Source organism: Oreochromis aureus, linkage group 10 (genome assembly GCF_013358895.1).
Source record: "Oreochromis aureus strain Israel breed Guangdong linkage group 10, ZZ_aureus, whole genome shotgun sequence".
NCBI lineage: Eukaryota > Metazoa > Chordata > Actinopteri > Cichliformes > Cichlidae > Oreochromis > Oreochromis aureus.
The window spans coordinates 19013038-19036766 of record NC_052951.1 but is presented as its reverse complement, the minus strand read 5'-3'; the positions used below and the strand labels follow the sequence as shown (position 1 = coordinate 19036766).

Sequence of the window (23729 nt, the reverse complement as noted above, 5' to 3'; positions counted from 1 at the left end):
CTTTTTTTAAAACTCCTGTGATCAGTATGACCAAATTGTGTGAGTGTCCATACTAAAAGAGCTGTAGTGATAAAATAATTGGTATCAGAGACACTGAATTTTGGCATGGTATACTGCAGAAGGCCCTTGGGTTGTTTCTCTGATTTGTTGCATAATTTGGCTTACTACATTCCCTGTGTTGTAACAAAAACAACATTGTTTATAAGTGTCAGAAAATTGTGAGCAAACACACCTATAAGGCGACAACAGTTTAATTATATCTGATATGTTTTTATTTTATTTTAGGTCTGTGAAGCCAAACTAGGTGCTGGGCATTTAATTTTGTCAATGGAGTGAAATGGTAAGTTACTTTTTTCATACTGGAAACACCACAGATTATATTGTAATTTAATAGCTCTGTAGAATAAAGCACTGTAGTGTCAAGGTACTTCTGAAGAAGTAATATTGGGCGATTGATGATCACATGCAGGTGGCATAAACTAAGTATTCAGATATGCTACCAACAAATAATTCATTAACAAAAGCAATGGAGAACACTTTTTATGCTACTGTGTTTGTAATAGCATCCATAACTGAAGGTTTTTCATTAATTTATTTTCACAGGTCTAAATGATCACATCTGTTTCTGTCTTTTGAATGAGGTGGACTTGCAAATTTTGTACCTTTTTTTTTGTGGAAATCGCAAGAGAATCATTGAACATTACAGTAACAGTCACAGACATTACGGAAGAAGCTGTCCACTACCCTGCATATACACAGCATTTCAGATCTAAAAAAGCCTTGCAGGTCCATTTAACAGATCATGGGGTTTAGGTCTTAAAGCATTGTTTTTAAAATTCTGCCTGTACCCCCCACCCCTCTTCTTCCATTGCTCAGGTTGAAGCTGATTTTGCCCGTCTTACATCTGTTGACCTGAAAGGCTCCCTCTTTGCTGGGCTTGAACAATATCTGGAGAGGTTCCTTGAGCTGTACAAAACCAAGAGCGGCATAGCAGGGCTAACTAGGCTCATAAAATGCCTAGATGATGATGTAAGGGTTCAACTGGTAAATGTTCTCCTTTGTCTAAGTTTTAGGTTATCCATTTTAAGTGATTAACTCATTCAAAGAAAGCTGTAGTAGTATTTCACAATTGGACATTTAGTATGTTAACTTTTACAGAATCTGTGTATATTGGTGTTAGGTTTGATATCATATTCTACTTGAATGTGCTGATCAGCCTGATTCAAATAATAAGATATTAAAACATTAAAAGACAGGTGTAACTGACCCAGTTATCTCCACTGATACTCATATATTGATGAAATGAAATGAAGTAGCAAAAAGCTGTGTATTTGGAGCTGTCTAGGTGTTTCATAAACACTGTTTAAAATGTTTTTTGTTTTGTTTTTCAATTCTTTGACCAGAGCTCTACACAAAGGAAGAGGACAGTTCTTCTGCTGGGCCTTCCTCATTTTCTCAAGGAAGATCCCTCACGCATTTTCAAGACTATGGAGGTGGGCATTGTTTCTTGTAGTTAATTCTATAATTACAGTACCACAGTGGATTTTAAATCAAGACTTTCAGCCTTAACTCAAGGGGTTAACTCCCTGCTCACTGTAGATGCCACATAATAAATATGTATACCTTTTCCTCACCAAATGTATTATTACGAAATCTGTGACACGGGATTTAGTCTGGTTTTCAGAGACACTACCTGATAAACTAGCTGATATTGTGCATTTATTGTGTTTATTCATGTCTTCACCAGGGTCTTTGAGATTGTGCTGCTGTACTGTTCCCTACAGCTTTGCTTTGGATTTCTCACACACTGTATATTTGTAATGGCAGACATATTAGGATATTTAAGTGATTACAGCGGCTGCTACAGCTGTTGGGGGCAATACTTTGGTGAAATGTCTTCGACCCTGGAGTAGGACTGTGGACTGTTTAAACAATTAAAAGTCACTGGCCCAGTCATTGGACAGCTGGGTAAAGGTGGACGTTGTCATTCAATGCCAGTTATGCAACCATTCCAGCTACGTCTATATGAATGTGTATTTTTTTTTAAAGTTTTGTAAATGATTTTATTTGTTTTTTTCTTTTTGTCTTTGAACCCTTTTATAGCCCACAGATATTGAAGACACGTTCACCAAGGGGATGAAAGTTGGCATTGTGATGGTGAAAGAAGAAGACATTTATGTTTTGGTTGTCTTTGAGGAGGCAGTAATCCTGTCCCGAGTGCCATTTCCATGCTGATGGGTCTTCTTTTTGCCCTCAACATAGACTATCCAAAGGAACTCAAGTACACCTTTGAAGTTATTCAGAAGGTCCCCATGAACATTGGAGGAAGGCAGTGCTCCTCACTAGTGCATGGTCTAACAAACAGATTCTTGCGGAAGACCATGTAGAACTGTAATTGTATGCTCACAGCATACTTTCAAGTTCTCATGTTTCATTTTTGTATGTCACTAAATGACTAGTTTACATTTCAGTTTAGACAATTACTCATGGTTTAAGAGACTTACCTGTGAACAAAAATATAATAGGGGACTCTGCAAATGCGTATCTCATGCAAGTCTGTAGTTTTTCCCATGTTTTGCAATTCATCTGACTAAACCTGTTTCTAAAATATCCATACCTTACAAATGTTTCAGATGCATTAAGTACTAATTTTAACAGCAATTGGTTCTGTGGAATGTCTTGTAATTATAAATGAAGACAAATAGAGTTTGAAGTTTTAGTCATAAACTGATCTTTACTGCCACTTAACAGTCAAGGTTTTGTATTATGTTAGTAATTCAAGTTTTATGCTAATAGGAGTGACTGTGCACAAATGAGGTTTAAAAATTTTGCAACGTAAAGAATAATTGTTCTATAATAGTTACATCCTGTTGATACATTACATTAATAGAGACTTCATGTTGTTAATTTTAATGCAGCAGTTTTAGCTCATCCTGTTGAAAAACTGAGCTCATGTCATAGTGTTCTGTTGTCCAACTGTCAACAATTCACAAGAATTGTTAAATGATCCCGGGTCAGAATTTAATCAAACTTGCATGTCACTGATTTTCTGATTTTGTTTGTCAGAGGAGTAAGATGGAGCAATAAATGTTTAATGTTGGATGTTCATGGGTAATTGTGTTGCTATGGTCTTAAAACAAACTTCGTGCATCATATACATTTTAATTAAATCTGTGGTTGGGGAGTTCTGAAGTGGAAACAACATAAAATTAATGTAAATGAATGTAGACATTGAAACGAGATCTAAGATACACCTAACATTTTTTTTTTTTGCTTAAATGGATGATGGAAAGCTCAAATAACTTATTTTTTTGTGTAGTAAACATCTTTAAATCAAGTCAATCAACCTTTTAATCAGTTTCAATTTATTTATAAAGTTCACACAACTACCCTAATTAATAAACTTTAATCAACTTAATAGATTAAGTTAAGATAAAATAGATTCCTAAGTTGAGAGAACTACTAAAACATTTGAATTAACTAAGAAACCCTAGTCAACTAAATTAGAACAAGAGTTTAAACAATTGATTATTTTAATTTAGCTTAAATAGTTTTCCCAAGTAAAAATGGCTATTAAAGCAGTTGAACTGACTAACAAACCTTAGTCAACTAAACTAAGACAAAAGTTTTTTCATTAAGATAACAATTGGTTGTGTTACAAGAACAAACTCTATTTCTTGACTTAACTTAAAATTTTAAAGCAGCCCTTTACCTGATATTTTTAAGTTGAAACAAGTCATATTTTACAGTGTAGAATTACCAATGTTCTCAAGCGAGCTTTTGCCCTTCTGTTTAACGGAAAGTTTGTGTCCTCCCTGACCCTGCCTCCACGAATTGCTACCTTATCGCGGTGGAGAGGTTTGTGTGTCCCAGTTATCCAAGGGGCTATGTTGTCCAGAGGCTTCTGCCCACTGATAGGGTCTCCAGTGGCAAATTGGTCTTGTGTGATCGACCAGACAAAGAGCAATTCAGAAGACCCTTATTACGAAAATATAAAGGGAACAGATCACCCTGCCCAGGATAGGGTTACCAGAGCCAGGCCCGGGGATGATGCCCGAGGACGAGCATCTAGTGGCTGGGCCTTAGTCCATGCAACCCGGTCTCCTGGTGAGAGGCTGGACACTTTCTCAGTCTGGAGTTGCCCCTGGTGAGAGATGGCGATTGGGGTGGGTGTTCTAGTATCTCCTCGGCTTGCTGCCTGTACATTGGGATTCTTCCCACTTGATGAGAGGGTTTATTTCCTGCACCATCAGGTCAGGGAATGGCTCCTGACTGTTATCTATGCTTATGCGCCAAGTGACAGCTCGGAGAACCCTGACATCTTGGAGTCCCTGGGTGGGGTACTGGAGAGTGCTCCACCTGAGACTCTATTGTCCTACTGGGAAAATTAAATGATCATCTGGGCAACGACTGAAACCTAGAGGGGCGTGATTGGGAGGAGCGGCCTCCCTAATCTGAACCCAAGTGATTTTTTTTGTTATCGGACCTCTGTGCTAACTACAGTTTGGCCATAACGTACACCGTGTTTGAACATAAGAGTGTCCAAAAGTGCACCTGGCATCAGGACGCGCTAAGATGCAGGTCGATGATTGCTTTTGTAATCGTATCACCACACCTAAGGCCATATGTTCTGGACACTCAGGTAAAGAGAGGGGCTCAGCTTAATAAAAATTTCTAGAGGCCATCAGAGGTCAACCAGCCCCCCCACATTAAATAAATCAAACAAAATGGGTGTCAGTCAACTGCACTGAAAAAAAGGGATTGGCCAACTCTTGGATTTACGTAAGCATCTTGCGTGTATTTAACATAAGTGCCTCATGCTTTAAAGTTAAGTGTAACTATATAGTGTAGAAACTACATGATATGCAGAGAGGCTAGATTAAATTGTTCATATCATGTTCAAGTGAAGTAAGTCAATAACTTTCAGTCTCGTACGCTTTGGATCGTGGTTTCAGGAAGGCATCCATCTCAGTCAAATCGAGCAAATTGGGTGGTTGTTACATTAAAAAGTCTAACTTGTACTTTAAACACTATAATATCATGTTTCTATAAACGTAATTAAATCATGAAGGATCTGTATGAAATTCAACAACTTAATTTGTTCTTGTTGAGATGACATGATACAATCTAGTAAGAGTGGTTAGTTGCTGAACTCATGAAATTCACAAGATCGCACGAGATGTCAAACTGCAGGAAAATCACTGGAGTTATAAGAGGCAGACAATTACACACACACCACGTGTATGCTATCGCTATTTATTGTGGTTTAACCTGTCAAGGACAAAAAACGTATAAAAATTCTGCATCAAGCCTTGAAATCATAGCTTTCCTACTTTTGTTAAGTCTGGATTGTCTGCATGGTGGTTAGTGCTTTTGTGTCACAGTAAAGAGATCCTGGATTCAAATCCACAGTCTGGCTAGTTTGCACTGGTTTCTCTCTGGGTATTCTGGTTTCTTCCCACAGTTCAAAGTCATGCAGTTGTTAGAGTTAGGTTAATTGATGCTTCTAAATTACCTGTCAATGTAAGTGCAAATGGTTGTTTGTGATAGACTTATGAGTTGTCCAGGGTGTACCCTGCCTTGTAACCTATCACTTCAGGGTTATTTCCCAGCCCCCCCTGCAACCAGGATAAAGATAGGAGGATGGTAGTTGTTGTACATCCATTCAATTTTTATGGTAACCAGGATCTAGACTTTGTTGAATATTATGTAATATGAAGACAACATGTAGTATTTAAGTGACCAAGTAGTATTGGGGTAAAAGTTATTGAATAGTGGTGAAATAAAATGACAAAATTGTGAAGGATTAAAATATTCCAAGAGCTCAACTTACTTCATCTAAACATGTTTCAATCGCGTTTTATGAACACAAAATGCACATGTTTATTGAATATGAACAAGTTGTGTTGATTGAACTCAATTGTTTCAGTTTCTGCCAAAGCAAAACATTTGTGTGCAACCGATGTCCACTATTGAATCAAGTAAATCCAACATGGCCTTTTTTTCAGTGTGTGCTACGTTTGTGCTGGTTTTTAAAAAAGGATTGTAGCGATTCAATCCAGTCAAAAGTATAGAGAACTATTTTCCTAAAAAGGAAAACGAAATAAAACAAATGGTTGAGCTCATTTTGCTGATGTGGAGCATCTGATGACGTGCGCAGAAGGCTGCAGTATCAGCAAAAATATCATGTGTGGATGTGTGTGAGTGAATGTGAGTGACTGGACTAAGGTGGGGATGAATAAATGTGGACAAATTTACCATGTGAGGAAAAGAAAGGGGATGCTTTGTTTTGCTTTTGCCATAAGCAGGACAAGTGGGAGACTTAAATCTGGGGATGCTGATGTTTGCTTTGAGTAAATTTCTGTTTTATTGATTTGGGTTAGACCATGTTATTACATTATAAAATGCTAAATGCTAAAAGGGAAACATTGTTTGATATAACTCATGATATCATTAACTGAAGAAACACAGGACTGATGACAGTTCTGTTTAAGTTTATTTTTGTCATGACACAGACGGGATCATAAAGGGGGAGTATGAAATGTAAAGTACAGGTTTTGTTTCCAGGAAATTCCAAGGATCCAGACTTTGAAGGGAGCAGGAGTTCAAGAAGATTTGACATGATGATTAAATTGATCTTATTCCTTAAACACAGGTTTTAGGGCCGGAGCAAAATACCGGAGAGGAGGATTGCTGAGCTGTTCTGAGAAATGATATGACTAACCTTTTTTCCTTTTAATTTGTTAAGCTTGGGTGAAGCATTTTGAGTTTTTTGCCACATGAGATGTGTCAAAAAAGAGAGGGATTTAAGGTTTAATTTGTTTAATTTGAAAGGGGTTTTAGTATGATTTTATAAATATTGGGGTTGTTTGATAATGTAGATATGGTAAAACTGGGGCTGAGAGTGTTATTTTTTTAAAAAAAGGGATTAAAATGAACTGAATTCGGTTTAGAAGATAAATTGCTGGTGTTAATAAGAAGTTGTACACCAAACTTAAAGGGAAACTGTGGGAATAATAATAATGGGGAAGATTAGTGAAGATTTTATGAGTAGAAAATGTGTGATTTCGTTTGACTTTTAGAATAAGTTGTTATAATGTAGGCTTTAGAAACAGATAGTAAATAGATTTATTTCTGAGAGCTTTTTATGAGGATGTTAAAAGTGTCACTGACCCGAATGAATAGTATTGAAGATTACATACACAGGAATGATTTCATACACATTGCATTTTGTGCTTATTAAAGAAATGTTGCTCAAGTCAATAACTGAAGGTCAGAAGCTTTGTTCGGCGCGAGGTCCGAGCAATTTATTGTGCAAGATGACAGAGCATTGAAGGCTGCGCACGCTTACAGACATATGGAGTTCATTAGCACACATGACAGTATTGATTCCAGGCAAAAGGCCTGAAATTCCTTTAGCTTTTAACTGAATTTGAGTTGGCCCAATAACAAGTGACAGACAAGAGGAACTGAATAGGAGTTTGCTTGTAACTAAACTGTGTGACATGTAAAATATTGAGATAACACATGCAGCTCTAAATTAGTCTTATTATATAAAATGCAGTTACAGAATAACAAATGCTCGTTGAAGTGACCAAGTTTTTGTTTAAAACAGAAGCAAAAGGGGAGAAAGCTTATATATTTTGGTTAAGTCTGATAAAGTATAGATTAGAGTGTACCATTACATTAAGAGCAGCAAAAATGAAATAAAATGATATATTAAAACAGGTTATAACACAGGAAATGGGAGTTCTAAAATACAGTTAGAGTTCAGCTTTTAGCTATGATGAAATTTATCTAGGAGCAATTAACTATGTGGTTACACTTAGTGATTAAAGTGGTTGTTTTTCTTTGATCCATTAGTAGAATAAGTGTTTATGATGTTTTTGCTTGTGAAAGGTGACGTTAAGGGAGAGTTTTGTGCACAGGAGCAACAGGAAGCACATGCAGAGACGTGCTTCCTTTGACCCACTTAGAGACAGCGCTTTAAGAGGTTTACAAATGCTGAGTAATGTTGAATAAGATATAAAAATAAATGTCGAAAACCCAAATACGTAATTAGGTTCATGTTTTGAGTGATATTAGGTTGAATCAGGTTTGAATAAAGAGAGCAATTGAGGAACAGAGTAAGTTAGAGCCGTAGGAGGGGAAGGTGTTTTCTATCCTTTGCAGGGCGCCTGATTTCCACGAGAGAGGGACCGAGGAAGAACCTAACTTTACCCATGGAGTGTTCTCAAGTGGGAGCGGGCCTTTTATTATTAAGACCACCTAGATGACATGGGGTTGTCTGGTTCGCTAAGTCACAGAATGCCAAGAGAGGGTCAGAGTGGGAAAAGTGATCCTAATGTACATGACGTGATGGGTGGATAGGGAAGCAGATGAATGGGCCAAGGAGTGACCCAACATAATGTATGGCAACCTCTGGTGGTCCAGAGGTCGAGAGAGGGAGTGTCAAGGGGAGAAATATTTTACTGCTATTATTTGCTGCTATTTTTATAATCATCATTACCATTTCATTATTAATAGTGATGTTGCATCCAGATGCATTCAGATGTTCAAATATATTGGTATTATATTAGTCTTTATTACAGGTCCAAGAAGAACCACTTTAAACTGTTGAGTTGAATCTATAATTTTAAAGGCTTTTGAATGTTTTATATTCTTACACTGAAGTCTTCAGTGGGTGAGAAACTGAGCTGCAGGGACAGGAAATACTCTGTGCCAAAATGAGACAGGAAACACTTTGCAAGGCATGCTTCTGCAGAAGCGAAACTGAAACCAGAGTCTAAGTGCAAGTTAAGAGTAGGGTGTCTTTTATGCATTTATCGCTGATTAAGCTTTAAGTAGTTGTATTAGATTGAAACATTTGTTTTATACATTTTATACATTTCACATATAAGTCAAGATCAGTACACACAGGATGGCCTTAGCCTGATTGCTTAAGCTGAGGTCAGTTAAGGTGCAGTGTGTATGTACAGACATACACACATACACACACATAGTTTCAGTTGTGCTGGCCTTCTGTCTGGTGAAAAGGTTACAAGGTGTAGCTGATGAAGTGAAGGGTGAAATAAAGGACAGCACACACACCCACACCCACACATATTAGATAGACGCATTTATATAGGGAAGAGTTTAATCATGTTTTGCTATGGCTGCAAAGTCGGGGCGTACGTGTTAGTCTGTTCCAGGAAGTACACCAGATGTCCCAGAGATAAGCGACAGCGGAGGCGAGCGTCCGAGGATGGAGACAGGAAGCATCTGGCTTCGACGCGAAGACAATGTTCTTTTTAAAACTGTGTTCAAAGTTAACTGAACGTTTGTGGTTTTGCATTGACGTATGCTGTATTAAATCTGCCTAGCAACAGAAGAGGGGGCGGTACAATTCTCACCTCTATAAAGTCTTTGTTTTGACTTTTGTAAGACAGTTCAATACTGATTGGGTTGTTGAACTCACACATGTGTAATTCATTAAAATGCCGTCTAATTGCACCCGGCTGGATCAGTGGTTATTTTTGGATTCCTCCTCAACATTTTGAACCTTAACAGCTGCTAAAACTGTTGTTTGTGCTGCTTCTGTTTTAAAGATATTAATGAAAATGTAAAGGTCAAAAGGTCAACCAGCCCCCCCACATTACCCAAATCAAACAAAATTGATGTTAAATGTTTGTGCTACGTTTGTGCTGGTTTGTGCTGCAAAAATTTTTGTGTGTGCCGCTATCATTTTAAAAATATTAATAAAATAACGTCTTGATGCGGGCTTAATCATTCAGGTAAGGAAATCCCAAAAGGTTGATTCTGTTCATCTGGACAGTTTCAGTGGGAGAAACGTTTCATCACTCATCCAAGTGACTTCTTCAGTCTCAGCTGACTGCAGGTTTCCCAAACCTTATAAACACATGTGAGTGAAGTTGCCCCCCCCCCTACCTTCTTCAAATGGAACAAAATTGATGTCAAACATTTGTCCTGCAAATTATTTTGTTTGTGCAGGTTGTTTCCCTAATTTTATAAACAGTACATGTACAGTGAGAGAGAGATGTTACATCTGTCTTCACTTGCATCCCAGTCACGGAAGCGTTGGAGGTAGTTCATAAGAGATTACAGGATCACCCCAACCTCAGCAACAGGACCACTCTCAGCACTGATCAGTTGTTTGCTTTTGGAACTGTGTCTTAATTCCACTTATTTTGCATAAGGGTCAGTACTGGCAGAAACCTAGGTGTGCCATGGGTTCCCCCAGGCCCCTGGTCAAAGTCACCAAACCAGTTCGTAACAGGTGTGGCCAGAAGGGTCCTCAGAGGGACTGCAAGACTGCTTTTCCACCACAGGCTGCCACACACGACAACACCACAGACTTTCAGGAATATACAGAAACTGTCATTGCCTACATCCCAAAATGCATCCATGATGTCACAGAGACCAGGACTATCACTGTCCGGGCCAATCAGAAACCATGGCTCACAGGTCAGGTTTAAATGCTCCTAAGGTTGAAAAATGCAAGCCTTCAGAGCCGGGAATTAGGTGAGCAGTGGCAAGGAATACAAACCATCACAGACTACAAGCCCACTCTACATTCTTACATTTTATGCCCTTAATTGTTGTAGCCTGTCTAATTGCTGCTGCTAGTGGCTCAATAAAAATTGCAAACAGTGAAGGGGAGAGTGGGCATCCCTGCCTGGTGCCCCTCAGGAGACAGAAGCTGAAGGATGTTTGGTCATTTATTCTGACACAAGCTGTTGGGGAATTATATAATATTTTTAACCAGTTTTTGAAAGAGGTTCCAAAACCAAATTTGTGTAAAGTTGCAAATAGAAATTTCCAGTTAACTCTGTCAAATGCTTTTTCTGCATCAAGAGACAATATTATGGTTTCAATGTTTTTACTGCATGAGTAGTCTATTAAATTAAGTAATCTACGTGTATTTGTTGATGAGTGCCTACCTTTTATGAAACCAGTTTTGTCAGGATGAATTAAGAGGGGGTTTATTTTCTCTAATCTCTTTGAGAGGGCTTTGCAGATTATTTTGAGGTCTACATTTATAAGGGATATTGGACGATAGCTTGAGGGATATACAGGGTCTTTGCCTGGTTTTAGCAGGAGATTAATGTTTGCAGAATTCATATTTGATGGAAGTCTGCCATTTTCTTTGATTTCCAACAACATTCTGTGAAAAACTGGTGCTAGAATCGTCCAGAATTCTTTGTAGAATTCTGCAGGAAAGCCGTCTGGACCCGGGTAAGTGACGGAAGTGACGAACAAGGTAAGGTAAGCGACTCATGTTGTAACTGACATCAGACGCTGGAGATTTTGGCGGAAAATTAAAGCGAATGGTAATTTAGAATTGAACAAAGTTTCTTTAAGCTTCAGTATTACCAAATATACTAATCAATTGTCATATAACTAACAACATCTGTCCTATCATCTCTAACACCCTGGAGGACGAGGAGAGTTTAGACGCTCTCCAAGATTACATCGACCGGTGCTTCCACGACCTAGTCATGAGCAAGGCCCAGAGTAAATCTTCCCCGGCCAAAGTTGAGACGCCGTCATCTCAAAGATATCGCCCGGCAGACGCCTGCCGGCAAAGACATCGTTGACATCCTGGAGTCAATCGATAAGCGATTGTCCAGTTTTGATGCTAGGCTGTCCCTGGTGGAGATCTTACACCGGGAATTTAAATCTCTGAGAGAATCCCTGGAATTCAGCCAACAGCAGGTGGAAACACTTGCTGTGGAAAACGCCATGCTACGGGACTCGGTCAAATCTCTAACCGAAAATGTGACCCAATTAAACATATAAAAATAAAAGAGACCGTTATCGATCTACAGTCCCGTAGCATGAGAGATAATCTTGTGTTTTCTGGCATTCCAGAGTCTGCCGGAGAGGACCCGGAAACGACCGTGAGAAGCTTTATTAAACCCACCTCAAGCTGCCGGAGGACACGGTGAAAACATAGGGTTTGAAAGAGTGCATCGATCGGGGCTCAAGACAGGAAGCAGGAGACCACGTCCTATTGTGGCCAAATTCGGCCACTTTAAGCAGAAGGAGCAGGTGAAGAGTCGCGGCAGAGAGCTGAAAGGAACGGACTTCAACGTGAACGACCAGTTCCCCAGAGAGATCCTGGAACGACGCAGGGTCCTGTTCCCAGTCCGACGTAGTTTTATTCAGAAAGGCTCCCGGGCTGTCATCGCCGTGGACCGGCTCTACGTGGACGCACAGCTCTACCGCGACCCCGGCACCACTCCATGGCTGTATTGACCGCACACCAGATAAGAATCCGCTACAGTGTTATTTTTTTTTCACTCACACTCTCTTGCATTAACATCTGTTTAACTTTGTAATATCAGTTTGCTAATCTAGTATAACGTCACCGTCACTCTCCACCAATGCCTTAACTGGAATGTGTCCGTTTTTATTTCTTTTCTCCCTCTTTCTCTCTCTCGTCGCTCACCTTGCTCTTTTGTTTCTTTCCTTCTCTTTTCTATCACTGCGGCGATCACCTGTTTCCCTATACATCCACAAACAACACCATCTATTTCTACATGCTCACTCTGCACGATCACGCACACACATGCGTTTAAAGGCAACACATTTACAACAGCCACACAGCGCACACAGATTTAGGACACACACACACACACATTTGCTCTTATTAGTTATTATGCACACATATAGTCAGACCTATGGAGCTTCTCGCTGCGCATTTTCTTCTCTTTATTTACAAAAAAAATATGATGTGTTTCCATTTTCCTCACCCGTCTAAGCAAGACACACAGCGTATGTCATTAGCCACAAACACACAATTATGGGCACGCTAAGGTTTGTCTCATGGAATGTGCATGGAGCTGGCTCTAGGGAAAAAAAGGTCAAAAATACCTAACCAACTTAAAAAACTACAGGCAGATGTTGTTTTATTACAGGAGACCCACATACCTGTCACAGGTTTGAATAAACTTAAAACACCTGAGTTTCCTAATGTGTTCTCAGCCTGTTATAATTCTAGACAAAGAGGAGTAGCAATTTTAATACATAAAAATATTAATTTCACAATATTCGACACAGTTATAGATCCAGAGGGCAGATTCCTAATCGTTAAACTATCTATACTTAACCAAAAGCTGTGCATTGTAAGTATATATGGTCCAAATGTTGATGACCCCTCATTCTTCCACGGTTTTTTTAGTACACTCTCTGAACACCTAGATGGCACACTTGTTCTTGGGGGAGACCTCAACCTGGGACTAAATGAAGAAATGGATAGGCTCAATACAGCAGGAACTCAGCATAATTGGCAGTCCACAAATATAATCAAACAGTACATGAGCGACTTTGGTCTTTGCGATGCATGGCGCTCCCTCCACCCCAACAGTAAGGAATATTCCTTCTTCTCACATGTTCATCACTCCTACTCTCGTCTGGATTATTTTTTTGGTCAGCAGCTCACTGCTGAGTGACATTTCAGACACTGAGATTCATCCTATAGCTGTCAGCGATCATGCTCCTGTATCTTTAACACTGATGCAGAAGAATAATACCACACCAAGTAAAAACTGGAGATTTAATACATCGCTGCTCAAAGATGAAGAGTTTATCAAATACTTTTAAAAAGAATGGACTTCATATTTAGACTTTAATGACATTCCTGGAACATCAGCATCTGTCCTCTGGGAAGCAGGGAAAGCCGTGATGAGAGGTAAAATAATCTCTTTCTCATCACATAAGAAGAAAGAAGAAAACAAAAATATTCAGGAACTAGAAAAAAACATCAAATCCTTAGAAAAAGCCTATGTATCACACCAAGATCAAGAAATATTAAACAAAATACGCAAAACAAAACTAGAATTAAATGAAATTATTAATAAAAGACTAAATTTTAGTACAAAGACTTCGCCTGCAAAATTATGAACACGGTAACAAATCCGGACAATTTCTTGCTAACCAGTTAAAAGTCAATAAAGAAAAAACAACTATATGTGCTGTTAAAGATTTATCTGGGAATACAATATATGATCTTAAAAAAATAAACAACATTTTTAGGGATTTCTATGAAACTTTATATATACTACAAATAAACCCATTTAAAAATGAAATTGATCAGTTTTTGGACAACATAACTCTTCCAAAATTATTAGACACTACAAGCCCACTCTGCAGACGGTGGTGACACAATCCCCAGACAGTGTGCAGATCCCTTGCCAAAATCAATACATGCAAAGGTCCAGGTCCTGATAACATCCTTGGAGGAGCACTGACGGACTATGCTGTGGAACTCACAAATGTCATCTTACAATGCTGTGATTGTAGCCATTCCCCACTTTCTGTGAATGCTACTCATGGCCATTGATCAGTAAGCTCTGATTAGTTGTCATTGATCAATGGTCATAAGAATCATGGAAGTAACACCCCCTCCCCAAGCACATTGTTCATTCAGTGGTGCTAGTTTCCTTTACTATGCAAATGTACTGTTTATAAGGTTGGGGAAACCTGCAGTCAGCTGAGACTGAAGAAGTCATTTGGATGAGTGTTGAAACGTTTCTCCCACTGAAAATGTCCAGATGAACAGAATCAACCTTTTGGGATTTACTTACCTGGATGATTAAGCACGCAACAAGACGTTATTTTATTAATATTTTTAAAATGATAGCGGCACACACGAAAATTTTTGCAGCACAAACCAGCACAAACGTAGCACAAACGTTTAACATCAATTTTGTTTGATTTGGGTAATGTGGGGGGGCTGGTTGACCTTTTGACCTTTACATTTTCATTAATATCTTTAAAACAAAAGCAGCACCAACACAATTTTAGCAGCACAATCAAGCACAAACATAGCAGAGTTGACTGACACCCATTTTGTTTGATTTAATTTTTGTGGGGGGGGGGCTGGTTGACCTCTGATGACCTCTAAAAATTTGTATTAATATCTTTAAAATGATAGTAGCACAAACAAAAATTTTTGCAGCACAAACCAGCACAAACGTAGCACAAATGCTTGATACCACTTTTGTTGGATTTGAAGAAGACTGGGGGCCAACTTCACTCACATGGCTGGTTGACCTTTTGAACTTTACATTTACATTAATATCTTTAAAACAAAAGCAGCACAAACAACAATTTTAGCAGCACAAACCAGCACAAACGTAGCACAGTTGACTGACACCGATTTTGTTTGATTTAATTAAAGTGGGGGGGCTGGTTGACCTCTGATGACCTCTAGAAATTTGTATTAATATCTTTAAAATGATAGCGGCACAAACGAAAATTTTTGCAGCACAAACCAGCACAAACGTTTGATACCACTTTTGTTGGATTTGAAGAAGGTGGTGCTGGGGGGCGGGGGGGTAACTTCACTCACATCGGACAGAGTCCAAATGGACCATGTTCAGCACCTCCATTGTCGAAGCTGCTGGATTGAGCTGAAGTGGTAAGGTGGTAACCTGTCGTGGTGATAACCCAGGAGCCAAGTGGTGGACACCAGAGGGTAAGGGAGCCACCAGGCTGAAGAAGGAGTCCTATCAGGCTTGGTTATCCTGTGGGACTCCGGAGGTAGCTGATAGGTACCAACAGATGAAGTGGAATGCAGGTTGGGCAGTGGCTGAAGCAAAACCTCATGTGTGGGAGGAGTTCGAAGAGGCCATGTAAAAAGACTTTTGGACTGCCTCAAAGAGATTCTGGCAAACCGTCAGGCGACTCAGGAGGGGAAAGCGGTGTTCTACCTGCACTGTGCATAGTGCGGGTGGAGTGCTGCTGACTTCGACTGAGAACATTTTCAGGCAGTGGAAGGAATACTTCAAGGATAAGGATCTCTTCAATCCCACTGGCACGTCTTCCGTAGTGGAAGAGGTCTGCCCTGAGTTCCTGAAGGCTCTGGATGTTGTAGGGCTGTCCTGGTTGACACGCATCTACAATGTTGCATGGAAATATCTGGACTTGCAGACTGCAGACTGGGGCTGGTGGTCCCCATTTTTAAGAAGGGGGACTGGGGGAGTCGTTTGCCTCTCAGCGAAGGCGGTCGCACTTTTTCTCCTCTCCTCTCCCTTATCTTCCCTGCTTAGCTTCTTATGTCCTTGTCTTGGCTTGTGCTTTTTGTATTGCTTTTCCCTGGAACACTCTCTCAAAGTTTGTTCTCTAAAACCTAAAAGGGGAATTATGGATTTGATCAACTGGTCTCTGAATGCAATTGACACCCCTTCAACGAGAAGTCTGGGCTTGGGTGAGCCTGACTGCTGAAGATATCTACCTATTCGGAAGCATCTCCATTGAGACTGTGTCAGCTCCCAAAAAGACAAAAACAAACCAAAAACCAGCCATAAACAACTTAAACATAAAAAATCACAAAGAAAGAACAATACAGTATCCACATCTGAACCAAAGAGTAAAACAGTGAAATGTGGATTATTAAATATTAGGTCTCTCTCCTCCAAGTCTCTGTTAGTACATGACTTAATAATTGATCAACAAATCGATTTACTCTGCCTTACAGAAACCTGGTTGCAGCAGGATGAGTATGTTAGTTTAAATGAATCAACACCCCGAGTCATTCTAACTACCAGAAATCTCAAGCACAGGCCGAGGGGCGGTGTGGCAGCAATTTTTCACACCAGTCTATTAATTAACGAAAGACCAAGACAGACTTTTAATTCATTTGAAAGCCTGATGCTTAGCCTTGTCCAACCCAGCTGTAAAACTCAGAAACCAGTCTTACTTGTTATCATCTATCGTCCACCTGGGCCTTACACAGAGTTTCTGTCTGATTTCTCAGACTTTTATCTGATTTAGTGCTCAGCTCAGATAAAATAATTATTGTGTGTGATTTTAACATCCATGTAGATGCTAAAAATGACAGCCTCAACATCGCATTTAATCTGTTATTAGACTCAATTGGCTTCTCTCAAAATGTAAAAGAACCCACCCACCACTTTAATCACACTCTAGATCTTGTTTTAACATATGGCTTAGAAACTGAACATTTAACGGTGTTTCCTGCTGTCTGATAATTTCCTGATAACATTTACATTTACAATAATTGATTACACAGCAGTGGAGAGTAGACTTTATCAAAGTAAATGTCTTTCTGAAAGCGCTGTAACTAATTTTAAGAATATAATCCACCCACTGTTATCATCGTCCTGCTCCTCACATACAGGGTCTTAAATAATCAGGCCCCATCTTATCTTAATGACCTTGTAGTACCATATCACCCTATTAGAGCACTTCACTCTTGCACTGCAGGCCTACTTGTTGTTCCTAGAGTATTTAAAAGTAGAATGGGAGGGAGAGCCTTCAGTTTTCAGGCCCCTCTTCTGTGGAACCAGCTTGGATTCAGGAGACAGACACTATCTCTACTTTTAAGATTAGGCTTAAAACTTTCCTTTTTGCTAAAGCATATAGTTAGGGCTGGACCAGGTGACCCTGAATCCTCCCTTAGTTATGCTGCAATAGACGTAGGCTGCCGGGGATTCCCATGATGTATTGAGTTTTTCCTTTCCAGTCACCTTTCTCAATCCCTCGCTATATAAATGAATTGAATTGAATTGCTATATTTCGGAATAACAAATCTACTGCTCTATACTGATAATGGTGATGAATCAATTTGGACTCACCGAGCCTTTCTGCAGTTAATCACAGCTGGAATCAGTCTACATCTTCCTTGCTCTGACGTGTTGTACCTCTGCAGGTCCAACTCATCCAGAACCTCCTCTGACATTTGCAGCATGAAGGCCAGAGCTGAGCACTGGCTCTCAGAGAGTTTATTCCTTGATTTGTTGTCTGACTTCAGGAACTCTTGGATCTCCTGAAATAGAGAGAAGTCTTTCATCTCCATCAAACAGTGGAAGATGCTGATGCTTCTGTCAGGAGGGATTTCATCATTGTTCATCTTCTTCAGGTTGTTTATCACAATCTGGATGGTTCCTGGACTGATCTGTGTCTGACCCAGCAGACCTTCTAAGAGTCTCTGGTTGGAGTCCAGAGAGAGGCCATGAAGGAAGCGAACAAAGAGATCCAGGTGCCCATTTATACTTTGGAGGGATTTTTTCATGACTCTCAACAGGAAATCATCCAGACCTGACATGTATCCATAATATTTAACATTCACCAAAAAGTCATTCACCACCTGTTTTTTCCTACTATAACAGTGGAACATGTAGACTGCAGCCATAAACTCCTGAATGCTCAGATGAACAAAGCAGTAGACTGCTTTCTTGAAGATCACACACTCTCTTTTGAAGATCTCTGTACAAACTCCTGAGTACACCAAGGCCTCTGTGACATCCAGACCACACTGCTCCAGGTCTTCTTGGTAGAACATGATGTTTCTTTTCTCCAGATGTTCAAATGCCAACCTCCCTAGCTTCAGAAGCGCATCACTGTCAGCCTCCATCAGCTCCTTTGGACTCGCCTCATGTCCCTCAAGGTACTTGTTCTTCTTCCTCTTTGTCTGAACCAGCAGGAAGTGTGAGTACATGTCAGTCAGGGTCTTGGGCAGCTCTCCTCTCTGCTCTGTAGTCAACATGTGCTCCAGAACTGTAGCAGTGATCCAGCAGAAGACTGGGATATTACACATAATGTGGAGGCTCTTGGATGTCTTCATATGGGAGATGATTCTGCTGGACAGCTCTTCATCATTGAACCTCCTCCTGAAGTATTCCTCCTTCTGGGCATCAGTGAAGCCTCGTACTTCTGTTACCCTGTCAACACATGTAAGAGGGATCTGATTTGCTGCTACAGGTCGGGAAGTTATCCAGATGAGAGCCGAGGCAACCAGATTCCCCTGGATGAGGTTTGTCAGCAGCTGGCTGACTGATGACTTCTGTGTGACATCAGATATCTTCTTCGTATTGGTGAAATCCAATAAAAGTCTGCTTTCATCCAGGCCATCAAAGATAAACAACATTTTCCAGACAGCGAGCTTCTCTGTTGTGAGCTTCTTTAATGTTGGGTGGAAAACATGGAGCAGCTCCAGAAGACTGTACTGCTCATCTCTGATCAGGTTCAGCTCCCTGAATGAAAGCAGAATCACCACACTAACATCTTGGTTCTCCAAGCCCTCTGCCCAGTCCAGAGTGAACTTCTGCACTGAGAAGGTTTTTCCGACACCAGCGACGCCGTTGGTCAGAACCATTCTGATGGGTTTCTCTTGGTCAGGTAAGGCTTTGAAGATGTCGTGGCATCTGATTGGAGTGTCATTCAGGGCGTCCATCTTGGAAGCTGTCTCCAGCTGCCTCATCTCATGTTGGGTATGAACCTCTTCACTCTGTCCCTCTGTGATGTAGAGCTCAGTGTAAATTCTGTTGAGGAGGGTTCTACTTCCTGTTTCATCACTTCCTTCAGTCACACGTTCACATCTCCTCCTCACAGTGATCTTATATTCCTCTAAAACCTCCTGCAGACCAAAATTTGCTGAAAGAAAGAAAAATCATATGACTAAAGAGAAAAAAAACTCTTAAATGCTTGTACAACACAACAAGTTGTCCAATTTTTAGGGATGAGTCCATCAGCAGACAGATGTTAGACAGATCTTACTTTCTACAAAGCTGCTCTGACTGGCTGTCTGTGGTCCAGCTCTGGTTCTGGATGTTTTCTCCACACTGGAGAATGAAAGAATGAAGAAAAAAGAATATTCATTTTCATCAGCTCAAGCTGGAAAAATAAAAGTAGGAAATCAGACCAGGGGCAGGTGAGATATCGAATATAAGTAAGTAAGTAGGTGAAATTTATTTATATAGCGCTTTTCACAGATAAAAAAAAAATCACAAAGTGCTTTGTAACACAGAAAATGGAAACATTACAAAGGACCAAGGATAAAAGAGGATTAGATCTGCCTAACTTTAATCACTATTTTTTAGCCAACAGGCTTCAGTTCATCTCTAGATGGTTTAAACACACCTTTTTAGATGAACCTTGGATAGATGTAGAACAGGCACTATGTAATAATCTAGAAATTTCAGACCTACCATTTATCAGTTCAAACATCATGCATGGTGGGAGTTTCTAAAAATGACAGAGTCCTCATTAATCCCATGCAAATGTACACCTATCTGGAACAATCCGGACATATTACTAAACAATAATATGATAAACTTTCCAGATTGGAGTTGCAAAGGAATTAAACACTTGGAACATATATTGGAAGGAACAGACTTTATTTCGTTTGACAGACTAGTTACACAATATGGGATCAACAAGAAACGATTTTTGGAATATCAACATATTAAATCCATAGTAAAAAAGAAATTTAATCCCAGTGAAGCTGAATTACAAACACCACCAAGTGTGGTTCATTTTTTTAATCTACCCCCCCCAAATTATTGTCTAAAATATACAGAACACTTTCTACAATAGATGAATCAATATCCCTTCCTATTGCAAAATGGGAAGCAGATTTATCAATCAGCTTAGACCAAAACCTTCAGATATGCTTAAGAACCTTTCAATGGATCAGAAATCCCAGTTTGCAATTAATATAATACAAAATATTACATAGAGTGCACTATACTGGTCATAGGATGTTCAAGATGGGCTATACGTCTTCCAACAACTGCTCACACTGTCTAGCAAATACACCGGACAATTACATCGATGCTCTTTGGTTCTGTCCACCAGTTCAGACGTTTTGGCGTGAGATATGTGACGACTTATCAAAGTGAGTGAAATGTAACATTTCAGCCTCCCCTTTAGTATGCTTGCTGGGCAACTTGGATGAGGTCACTGTCGAAATAACCACAGCCCACATTGTTTTTACGCCCCTATGCATTGCCAAGAAAACGGTCCTCCTTAACTGGAAAAATAAAAATAATCTTAATTCTAATCAATATAAAAGCCATCTAATAGATCACATTAGTCTTGATACAGCCTCTGCCATCACATTTGATCAATCCCTTTGGGCTCCTTTGATCGGCTACATCACCTAGTGGGGGTGGGGGGTCACGGTTTGGTCTTGCCTTCGCTATTGTGGTTGATATGGGGGTGGGATGGCCTTAGGGCATCTGGGGAGTCCCTAGGGACGTTTTCCCTGGAGGGCCTTACCCGGGGGATTTGGCCATGACCTGGTTAGGGGCTCTGGTGGCTCCTAGATGGTGTTTTCCTTGTGGCTGCGTACAGCGGAGATGGGGGAGGGTCTGTACTGGCGGACGTTGGTTACTGGCCTGGTGGCCTGGCTGCCCCCGGGTGGGTCAGGGACGGGCGTGGAGGCTTGGGGGTCTGGGGTGCTCCGCCCCGGTCTGGGGTGCTGGCTGGGCCTTGGGGCTTGGGACCTGGCTGTTGTGTTGCCGGGGCTGTGGGCGGGTGGGTGCAGGGGGCTCAGCCCCAGTGCAGCGGACCTCTTGTGGATTGGCCCAACTAGGGGGCTCTATAACTGGTGGGGAGGCTGTTATATCTTTGCAGGTGGTCTCCTCTCTACAGGAGCTCACGCTGCAGGTGGGGGAGAGATATAGGAGAGGTAGAGAATGAACTCAACCCGGGTGTCTATTGTCTTGTGTAGTTTGGGAGATGATTGGATGATGGGGTGGGTGCAGTTTTCTCTGCGGTGGAGTTGGGTGGGCTGCCCCGGACTCTGTAGGACTGGGTGATGCTGCTGCTGTGGGCCCCGGTCCGGATGGGCTTGGGCCCCTTGCCCTGGTGGGTTCCAGAGTGTGGGGGTGCCTAATGGGGTCAGCGGGGGAGCTGGCCCCAGGGAGGGGCTGCTTGCCCCTCCCTTTCTTCCCTCTCCATCCTCAGCTACCTCCCTCTTCCCGCTCTACCACACCCACCCACACACGCAGGGCTTGGGGTGCAGATATGTCACCAGGGTGCAGGGGAGGAACTCCCCCTCTATCCCCTTCTGGCCGCCTGTGCCTCAATTGTATTCTGCAACCTAGACATCCACATTACTCACACTCTCACATAACACATACATATAAGGCCTTGGGGGTGGGCACGTTTTACAGCATCCAGAGGATGGTCGGTGTATTCCAACCCACCTCTGGCGCTGGTGCCCTAACCTCAATTTTAATGCATATAGACACTGAGGGTTTGCGGTAGGAGTCATGCTGCTCTCTGGCAGGAAGCACCATGCCCTCCGGTGTTTCAAATGCCCTTTAGAACAGCACACAGCAACACTACATATGAGCGGGCGGAGGGAGGTTTGGGGTCTTCACTCACCCCGGTTCTGTTAGCCGTCAGGGCTGGGGGGCTGGGAGGAGGTGCTGGCCGTCAGATTGGGGTCTGGGATGCGGGGCCTCCCTGCTACTGCAGATAAGGAGGCGGTCTGCTTGCCTCCACCCCAGAGAGAAGGGTTACATCTCCTGGGTCTAGGTGCGGCTTGCCCCTCTGGGGGCGGGGGTACCTGGACCTGGGATATAGCGTATGTTTGGGGAGTGTGATTGTCTGTGCAGTGTCTATTTGTGTCTGTCTACACGTTGGGTGAGTGCCGAGTATTTGGTTGTGTATATGGGGGTGGGAATGCACGTTTGTGTCTGTGTGCGCTCGTTTGTCTGTGTCTATATGTCAGGTTGGGTCTTAGACTCGACCTCTCTTGGAACATCTCAGGCCCTCCAAAGTACGGAGGCCTATCTCCCCTCACTACACTCCCTGCCGGTGGCTGATGCCCTCAGACGTTGGTTTGTTGTTGGTTCTTGTCGACTGGGGCTGGGCGCTCATGTATGTACTGGCTCACTCCTGGTGACCGATTAGCGAGGCCTGGCACCTGTGTCCCGGCTGGGCCCCTTCCGGGGGGTGGGGTGCCCTCAGGCCTCTGGGCCTGAAGCTTGGTCCTCTCTGGTGCAGCTGGCTGCCGGCAGAGCCGCGGGCATGCCACTGCAACCCCCTCTGGCCTCTGCTCCGTGGCTGCTGAGTGACCTCTCGTTTGGGGCTCTACTAAACTCTTCCCAGGAGGGTGGCACGGTTGCCCCCCTTTGGTGGTCCTCCTTGGGTCCTCATACACTTGGGCCTCTGGATGTCTGGGGCCTGGATCTCCTCCATACCTTCTTCACGCCCTGGGGGAGGGGGCTATGGCTCCCCTCACTCCCTAGCAGATCGTTACATGGAGAAACCTTTGGAAAACAAGTATGCTTATCCACACAGGTGTACACATGGGTGTTCACAGACACAAACTACACCTTTCTTGGCTACTACCTCAAAGCACATTATGCGCTGTCTATCTTGCGTGCTGCATAATAACATTTAATATTTAGTATCTGCTGTTATCTACTGCTAGCTAGTGTGGGATTAGATGAATATTTTACCCCCTAACCCTAACCTCCTAACCCTACCCAAGAAGGGGCGTCAGAGAACATGCCCTGATGCTATAAAGACAACTGCTGGTGTAGTTTTTGAGCGGAGATCAATGCTGAATGTTTTACAGTGTTCATCTCCCCACGCGTTTTTCATTAAAATCATTGTTTGACCTAACTCTTCTGAACTATGGTTGTTTTTGTTCTCACCCTCAATATTCTGAACACATGACACTAGTTTATTGTGATGGTGCTGTATTTATTATGTTGCTCTTTTTTTGTTTGTTTTCTCTTCTGTTTCTTTTTTCTCTATACAGGTGATCCAGGTGTTTTGTTTGTTTTTCTTTCTTTCTTCTCCCCTTTCTCACCATCTCTTCTCCCCTCTATTATTCTATCTCTCACTCTCTTTCTTTCATTCTTTCTCCCTGTCCTATCCCCCAGTCATGTCTGTCCCGTCTGTAACAACCAAAAATAAAATAAAATAAATACATAATTATAATAAAGGTCAATCAAATGGAC

At 41.5% G+C, this 23729-nt stretch overlaps 1 protein-coding gene across 1 annotated transcript; it reads right to left on the bottom strand.

Annotated features, from left to right (window-relative positions):
• Nucleotides 1-17599: 17599 nt before the first annotated feature.
• On the bottom strand, nucleotides 17600-22052 carry LOC116315556 (protein NLRC3-like). The gene is made up of 4 exons (XM_039618152.1): nucleotides 21960-22052; nucleotides 21526-21642; nucleotides 21101-21349; nucleotides 17600-19384 (listed from the first exon to the last, which is right to left on the bottom strand). Exons 1-4 carry the CDS (start codon nucleotides 22050-22052, stop codon nucleotides 17600-17602), a joined length of 2244 nt encoding a protein of 747 aa, XP_039474086.1.
• Between the last annotated feature and the right edge of the window lie 1677 nt (nucleotides 22053-23729).